A 9522-nucleotide genomic window follows, 5' to 3' on the forward strand; every position below is an offset into this window, starting at 1 on the left:
AAAATACAAACTGACATATGTAGATTTAAGCAATTTCGATTAGAATAGTGAGCTGGGACATACAACCAACCTCTGATGTAAGAAACTAGATTCAGTTGTGTTCAGTTTTCTGTTCCTTTCTTATATCTCAGCTTCCCTTTGCAGGACATCCGATATACATTTTCTAACTGGAGTGTGTGTGTGTGTGTGTGTGTGTGTGTGTGTGTGTGTGTGTGTGTGTGTGTGTGTGTTGTGTGTGTCTCTGTGTGACTTCCTACTTTTAACTACTCACTTGTTCCTATGGAGAGGGAATGATACGTTCGCAGGGACCCATCCCTTACCGTTCTTTGCCTTAACGTCTTCATCCTGTTTCAACTCAACGTTCCTTCACTTTGCTACGTTCTCCCGCTGTTCCACTGCCACAGAAGTGTTTCGTTACATTATTTCTTTTTTTAATCTCTTTACTTTCTTTAGTTGATCGACTCCTCCTTATCTTGATGAGCACCTGATTATCAACACTCAGTTCGACGGATGGATTCGAAGCTCTATCCAGATGTCGCCCCGTTTCCATCTCTCTTTTGTCTCTCCCTTTACTTCAGGTTCAGTCCTTGCGACCTGCCGCAGGATCTACCCCATCACCTCCAACTAGTTCTCCATAACGCCGGTGGGAACTGATGGATCCCTGGAGAAAATGGAAGGAAGAATAACCCGATAGAGTGATATGTACCATAGAAGATTATAAAGAGAGGTGGGAGGGCGGGATCCAAAACGAAACAACAGATTAAATGACAATCTCATATCAAAAGGCTCAGTCATGTGATCCTGGCGCTGCCTTGTCAAGGCAGAAAGGAGAACGATCAAAATCAGAGAACATAACTGAATATCTACTGACCGATGTGTATGAAGGAAGATTCAACATAAACCTTTATATTCTATGTTTCCTCTACAACTTAATCGAATTTTCTGGCTGTATACTACGACAATTACACACTCCTGGACACTGTGTCAACCACACACTCTGGTGAGGGTTTGTGAACCACTTCAAACATACATTCTGGTGAGAGGCTGGACACTGTGTGAACCACACACTTTGGTGAGGGGCTTGATACTATGTCAACCATCCACTCTGCTGAGGGGTCGGACGCTGTGTCAACCATATACTCTAGTGGGGGGCTGGACACTACGTCAACCACCGATTCTGGTGAGGGGTTGGATGCTATGTCAACCACACACTCTGGTGAGGGTCTTGAATCTTTGTCAACCACGCTCTCTGGTGATGTGCTGGACACTGTGTTCACTGTACACTCTTTAAGGGACTGGACACTATGTTAACCACATACTCTGTTGAGGGTCTGAACGCTGTATCAACCACAAACTACACTGAGGGTCTAGACACTATATCAACCACACACTCTCGTGAGGATCTGGACACTATGTCAATCACCTGCCTTTCGTGTATACTATGTGCCTTTCTTTTTCAGGTGGGTCCTTATCTATACTACGTGCCTTTCTTCAGTGAACGCTTCTGCAGGGAGCTGGTACAGGAGATGGAGACCTTCGGAAAATGGCAAAACAAGGATAAGGTGGGTTCTGAGTTACTAGCGTTTGACGAGTCTTGTGGGTCGAGCCAGGTGTGGCTCGGTCAGCTGCTAGTCATTCAGCTGTGAATCCGTCATGTTTCTTTCTAACAAGTCGGACACACAAATATTTTTGGCCACCTTGTTAATAATCAATCACCCATTTTGTCTTACGTTTTCTTTACATTTTCTTTTCCTCTCGTTGCACGCAATATTCTGTTCTATAACTCTATATTGTCTTCTCGTTAATATTGTATTTTTCCGGGGCTTAAAAGTCAGGCTGCATGATCCATTTATTTTCTTTTATCTTAACGTTCTACGAACCTTGTTTTAGAACTTCTGATCACGACGGTTGACTATCTGACTGCATGAGAAATTATTCAATCTTTTGAACCGTGGTACTTTGCAGAACTAGTTCAAGTTTGCGTGTGTGTGTGTGTGTGTGTGTGTGTGTGTGTGTGTGTGTGTGTGTGTGTGTTTATCTTTTAGCATTTGTGTATTCTGTCTGATGGGCCTTCGAGTACATTTCACACCTAGAACTTAGAGAACGCTCTTTGTGCCTCTGCTCCTATGTATCTGTAATTCTTACTGATCAATCTAGTGCATTTAGCATGTCTCTCTTACTTAACTAAAGCCTTATTAGCATCTCTATAATACCATAATATGTCTGTCACTTATTCAAGGCTTGATAGTATTTCTGTAGAACATAATCATGTCCATCTCACTTATTTCAATCTTTCATCGATATTTTCCCCTGGGATGGCGTATGAATCCTCACCGGTGTGACGCCTGTGATCCCCTTGGGCTCGGGTATGGTTCCTCGCCGGTTTGACGCCGGTGATAATAGGACGACCGAGAAGAGGCCCACCAATACACCAGCACCAACATCAACCTGAGCCAGATAGGATACTCCAGGGAGTACCACCTAGTCATCAATTCCCTGAATAAGGTGAGGAGAGGGAGACAGTCAGCGAGGATACAAGAAGGTGGGGTATGACTGTGTGGAGTGTCATGAGATGGCTCGTGAACACGAGACCTGATGGTTTAAGACAAGACGTAGGAGTAGAGAACTTCCATTACAATAATGAGGTGAATCAGGAGAGCATATCATTATCGTGGTAAGAGAGGAAATACGAGAAAAGATAAGTATGAAAAATATAAATGCAATAAAGGTATAAAAAGGCAGTAGGGACAAAGAGGGAAAAACAAAGAAGGGAAAAGAGACTGTGACAAGCAAACAAATAGACGACAGAAATGAAGAGTAAGGATGCCGAATAAAATCACTCGTTTCTTACTTACTCGATCAAACCACCTCACAACACATACTCTCCTTAAACATTTCCTTTCCAACACTTCCACCCTACTCCGCACACCCTGATGATAATGCCCGACATTAATTCATTAATGAGACTACTATACCTTCAAGCATACTCATTTTCGCCCTCCCAGATAACGACCTCCCTTACCAGACATTCTTCAATGCTCCCAGAACCTTCGCCCGCACACTCACACTATTACTCACTTCCGATTCCATGGTTCTATTTCCTTCCATGTCCACTCCCATGTATCTAAAAAATTTGTTTCCTCCATTTTTTTTCCTGCCCTTCTAGCTTGATAAACGTAAACCATGTTTTTATTCACATATGCTCTCAACTTCCTGCTTTCCTACACGCTTCAAAATATCAGTCACCAAATTCCGCATTTTTCCTCTCGAATCTGCCACCAGCGATGTGTCATCAGCAAACAACAACTGACTCACTTCCCAGGCCTCCTCATCCCCTACAGACTGCATACTCGCCCCTCTCTCCAAGACCCTTGCATTTACCTCTCTCGCCATCCCATTCATAAAAAAATAATAAGAAGCCATAGTGGCATCACACACCCCTGCCGCAGATCAACCTTTACTTAGAACCGCTATCTCTCCTCTCTTCCTACTCGTACGCAAAACTTCTCCCTGCTTCTTGCAGCTTTCCTCCCACATTTCATCTCTATCAACCCCATCATATTTCTAATCCTTCTGTTTCTCTGAGAATTTCTCACACACATTCTTTAAGGCAGAGACCTAATCCACATAGCCTTACACATCCTTCACCACTTCAGGAACCACAATGTTCCACCCCAATCTGTGTTCTTTACATACCTTTACGATCTCCATCAATACTTTTCCATCCAACTTACCGGTTACACTTAACAATTTCACGTATAACTCAAGCTTGAACACTCACTTTTGTCCCCTTTCCCTTATACAGTGGCACTATACATGCATTCTGCCAATCCTCAGGTAACTCAACATAATTTATCCATATTATGAATATCCTCACCAACCAGTCAACAAGAAATTCAATAGTAATACCATCCACTCCACCCCCCTTGCTGCATTTCATCTTACATTGAGCTTTCATCACTTTTCTCTTCACCAAACCACTCTCCATGACTCACCTCGCATACCACTCTAATCCGGACGCCCTATATCTACCATGTCATCAAACACATTCAACAGTCTTTCGGAACATTCAATCTATATCCTTCTCAATTCATCGTTACCTGTTACCATTTCCCTGTTTGTTCCCTTTACCGATGTTCTCATTTGTTCTCTTGTTTTTTCGCACTCCATTAACCTCCTTTAAAAACATCATAATTTTCCTAGGTTTACGATACTCGCTCTCCCATCTCTCATTTACTATTCTTTTCAACCCGTGCACCTTCCCCTTGACCTGCTGCCTCTTTCGCAAACACATCTCCCAATCATTTGCACTCTTTCTTTGTAAGTACCACCCATATATTTCTCTTTTCTTTTAACTAGCACCTTTACTTCTTCATCCCTCCACCCACTACCCTCTCTAATCTGCCAACCTCCCACCTTACGGATGCCACACGCATTTCTCGCACTTGCCAGCAGCGCTTCCTCACCCACTCCCTTAGCCTCGTTTACTCTCACCTTTTGCCATTCTACATTCAATCACTCCTTATATTTCTTCACACAATCTGTTTTCCAAGCTCACTTACACTCACCTCTCTTCTCACCAATGACATTCTTCTTTTTTCCGAATTCCTCTACAGATCTTCACCCTCGCCTACACAAGGTAATGATCAGATATCCCACCAGCTGCCCCTCTCAGCACACTCACATCCAAAAGTCTCTTTTATTGCAATGATTCCCTCAGACCATCTTTCCAATCACATACCTCATACCTCATACTCCTCATTCTAAACCAGGTATTCTCAGTTAGTGGTGAAGCCTTTGTCAGCACACATCACCATTAGCTGTTCTAGCTTTCTTTTTTTTTTTGCTTTGTCGCTGTCTCCCGCATTTGCGAGGTAGCGCAAGGAAACAGACGAAAGAAATGGCCCAACCCACCCCCATACACATGTATATACATACGTCCACACACGCAAATATACACACCTACACAGCTTTCCATGGTTTACCCCAGACGCTTCACATGCCCTGATTCAATCCACTGACAGCACGTCAACCCCGGTATACCACATCGATCCAATTCACTCTATTCTTTGCCCTCCTTTCACCCTCCTGCATGTTCAGGCCCCGATCACACAAAATCTTTTTCACTCCATCTTTCCACCTCCAATTTGGTCTCCCACTTCTCCTCGTTCCCTCCACCTCCGACACATATTTCCTCTTGGTCAATCTTTCCTCACTCATTCTCTCCATGTGCCCAAACCATTTCAAAACACCCACCTCTGCTCTCTCAACCACGCTCTTTTTATTTCCACACATCTCTCTTACCCTTACGTTACTTACTCGACCAAACCACCTCACACCACACATTGTCCTCAAACATATCATTTCCAGCACATCCATCCTCCTGCGCACAACTCTATCCATAGCCCACGCCACGCAACCATACAACATTGTTGGAACCACTATTCCTTCAAACATACCCATTTTTGCTTTCCGAGATAATGTTCTCGACTTCCACACACTCTTCAAGGCTCCCAGGATTTTCGCCCCCTCCCCCACCCTATGATCCACTTCCGCTTCCATGGTTCCATCCGCTGCCAGATCCACTCCCAGATATCTAAAACACTTTACTTCCTCTAGTTTTGCTCCTTTCAAACTTACCTCCCAATTGACTTGACCCTCAACCCTACTGTACCTAATAACCTTGCTCTTATTCACATTTACTCTTAACTTTCTTCTTTCACACACTTTACCAAACTCAGTCACCAGCTTCTGCAGTTTCTCACATGAATCAGCCACCAGCGCTGTATCATCAGCGAACAACAAATGACTCACTTCCCAAGCTCTCTCATCCCTAACAGACTTCATACTTGCCCCTCTTTCCAAAACTCTTGCATTCACCTCCCTAACAACCCCATCCATAAACAAATTAAGCAACCATGGAGACATCACACACCCCTGCCGCAAACCTACATTCACTGAGAACCAATCACTTTCCTCTCTTCCTACACGTACACATGCCTTACATCCTCGATAAAAACTTTTCACTGCTTCTAACAACTTGCCTCCTACACCATATATTCTTAATACCTTCCACAGAGCATCTCTATCAACTCTATCATATGCCTTCTCCAGATCCATAAATGCTACATACAAATCCATCTGTTTTTCTAAGTATTTCTCACATACATTTGGGGAATCAGTGATGGATATATATATATATATATATATATATATATATATATATATATATATATATATATATATATATATATATATATATATATATATATATATATATATATATATATATATATATATATATATGTATATATATATATATATATCTATATATATATCCCTGGGGATAGGGGAGAAAGAACACTTCCCACGCATTCCCTGCGTGTCATAGAAGGCGACTAAAAGGGGAGGGAACGGGGGCTGGAAATCCTCCCCTTTTGTTTTCTTTTTAATTTTCCAAAAGAAGGAACAGAGAAGGGGGCCAGGTCAGGATATTCCCTCAGAGGCCCAGTCCTCTGTTCTTAACGCTACCTTGCTAATGCGGGAAATGGCGAATAGTTTGAAAGAAATATATATATATATATATATATATATATATATATATATATATATATATATATATATATATATATATATATATATATATATATATATGAACAATGTGCATAGGAACGCGCACGTGTGCGTGTGGGGCACACATTCATCACACAGCCCCGAGGGAAGGATGAGCCCCTGGGTTAGGAGTGAGCCGATGACTGCACCCAGGATTCGAACCCGTGTGGGCTCAGCCCCAGGTAGGCTCATGCTCACTCATGGTCAGTCACACGATACTGGTAACCACACATCCACATCACATGAAGAGAAACTCTCTTCCTAGAACGTGTCTTCTATATGATTCCACGGTCTGTGACTAGTGCTCCATCAAGATCATAAAGTATCACACGGTCTGTGACTAGTGCTCCATCAAGATCATAAAGTATCACACGGTCTGTGACTAGTGCTCCATCAGAATCATAAAGTATCACACGGTCTGTGACTAGTGCTCCATCAAGATCATAAAGTATCACACGGTCTGTAACTAGTGCTCCATCAAGATCATAAAGTATCACACGGTCTGTGACTAGTGCTCCATCAGAATCATAAAGTATCACACGGTCTGTGACTAGTGCTCCATCAAGATCATAAAGTATCACACGGTCTGTAACTAGTGCTCCATCAAGATCATAAAGTATCACACGGTCTGTGACTAGTGCTCCTTCAGGATCATAAAGTATCACACGGTCTGTGACTAGTGCTCCATCAAGATCATAAAGTATCACACGGTTTGTGACGAGCGTTCCTTCAGAATCATAAAGTATCACACGGTTTGTCAAAATTGCACCATTATGGAAATTTTTCGTCGCTCGTAATGGCCTCATAGAATCCTGATGGTATGGTATCAATAGCAAGCTTCCTGTAAATGATAGCATGATATGTATGATAACATGACAGGTATGATAACATGATATGTATGATAGTATGACATGTACGATAGCATGATATGTATGATAGTATGCCATGTATGATGGCATGATATATGTGATAGCATGACGTATGACAGCATGATATGTATGATACTATGACATGCATGATAGCATGAGAGGTATGATACCATGACAGATATGAGATCTGTTGGCGCCAGGGGGTTGGAATGATGTTGACGCTGACATCGCATGGGTTTGTTTACCTGAGCTGTGCAGCGGCGCATAAAATTATGCCATGTTTACCGTAGCATTTAATCCATTGTGGACACGTCAGTCTGTAAGATGCCTTATTAGATGTATAAGATCCCATTGTTGTTTGGAAGAGATCATATTTACTCAGCGAAGTAAATAAACTCAGTACACCACGAGAGACGAGCTGTTTGCTAGCCCCCATGTGTTGCTCGACCTCGCCAGTTATTTTCACCGGTTTTCGTTTCCTATGGGACTTGTGTGGGAGGGACAATATCAGGACAGGTATAATTGCATGATATGTATGGTAGCCTGACAGGTATGATGGCATGACAGGTATGGTAGCATTATATGTATGATGGCATATATATATGATGGAATGACAGTATGAAAGCATAATATGTATAATGGCATGACAGGGATGATAGCATGATATGTATGATATTTTGACATGTATGATAGCTTGACAGGTATGATAACGTGAAATATATGATGATATCATGACGTGTATAATAGCATGATATGTATGATAGTATAATATGATGATAGCATGACATGCATGATAACATGATATGTATGATAAAATGATATATATGATAGCATGATATGTATGATAGCACGGCATGTATGAGAGTATGACATGTATGATATCATGACATGTATGATGGTATGATATGTATGATAGCGATAGCATGACAGATATGATATCATATGCATATGATAACATGACATGTATGATAGTATGACATGTATATGATAGCCTGATATATATGACTGTAAAAGTATGAAAGATATGAACCCTTCTCTCACAGACTATCTCTCCACCATCAGCAAACTGTCCTCCACCTCTCCAATAGTAACAGTGACCCCGTCCTCCAACACTCCGTCACCACCAATAACTTCGTCTCCAACCTTTCCATCAACAATAATCCCATGTCCATACACTCCACCTCCACCAGTAACCCTCCGTCCCAACCACTCCACCGATAGTATTCCTCTCCTCCATCACTCTATCATCACCAGTTATTCCATCCTCCACCACCCCACCACCGCCTCCATCACTCCACCACCACCACCAGCAACCACCTTCCTCCGCTACCCCACCACAAGTAGTAATCCTGCGCTTCGCCACCTCACCATCACCAGTAACCACCGTCTTCCATCACTCACCACCACCAACCACCATTAACCCTATCCACCACCATCCTCCTCACCAGGAGCTGCTGGCCACACTGTACGGGGGTTACAGGGGACTGGGTCATGCCTCACTCAGCTTCGTGCTTAAATACCTGGCCAGCACCGACTACAACACCTTTAAATATCACCTGGACGGTGCGACTTACACCTTCAACATCGCGCTCAACAATGAGTTCACGGTAAGTGGTAGAAGTCCCGGTGTGAGTCCTACTGGTCCCTGTCCATGTGTATCCTCGTGGTGAGTCCTACTGGTCCCTCTGTGTCCTTTTGGTGAGTCGTGACGGTCCCTTTCGCTTTTTGTCCTTATAGTGAGTTCTACTGGTCCCTGCGTGTCCTTGTGGTGAGTTCTACTGGTCCCTGTGTCCCTGTAGTGAGTTCTACTGGTCCCTGTGTCCCTGTAGTGAGTTCTACTGGACCCTGTGTCCCTGTAGTGAGTTCTACTGGTCCCTGTGTCCCTGTAGTGAGTTCTACTGGTCCCTGTGTCCCTGTAGTGAGTTCTACTGGTCCCTGTGTCCCTGTAGTGAGTTCTACTGGACCCTGTGTCCCTGTAGTGAGTTCTACTGGTCCCTGTGTGTGCTTGTAGTGAGTTCTACTGGTCCCTGTGTGTGCTTGT

The 9522-nt window shown here is 43.0% G+C and overlaps 1 protein-coding gene across 1 annotated transcript in view; it reads left to right on the forward strand.

Annotated features, from left to right (window-relative positions):
• The window catches only part of LOC139756775 (procollagen-lysine,2-oxoglutarate 5-dioxygenase 1-like), an 89097-nt gene that overhangs the window by 78163 nt on the left and 1412 nt on the right, over positions 1-9522 (forward strand). The window contains exons 14-16 of the mRNA XM_071676554.1: positions 1461-1562; positions 2404-2505; positions 8930-9088. Coding sequence (XP_071532655.1) covers positions 1461-1562; positions 2404-2505; positions 8930-9088 — 363 coding nt within the window. The remainder of the gene's footprint in view (positions 1-1460; positions 1563-2403; positions 2506-8929; positions 9089-9522) is intronic.

The sequence above is a fragment of the Panulirus ornatus genome, chromosome 2 (assembly GCF_036320965.1).
Source record: "Panulirus ornatus isolate Po-2019 chromosome 2, ASM3632096v1, whole genome shotgun sequence".
NCBI lineage: Eukaryota > Metazoa > Arthropoda > Malacostraca > Decapoda > Palinuridae > Panulirus > Panulirus ornatus.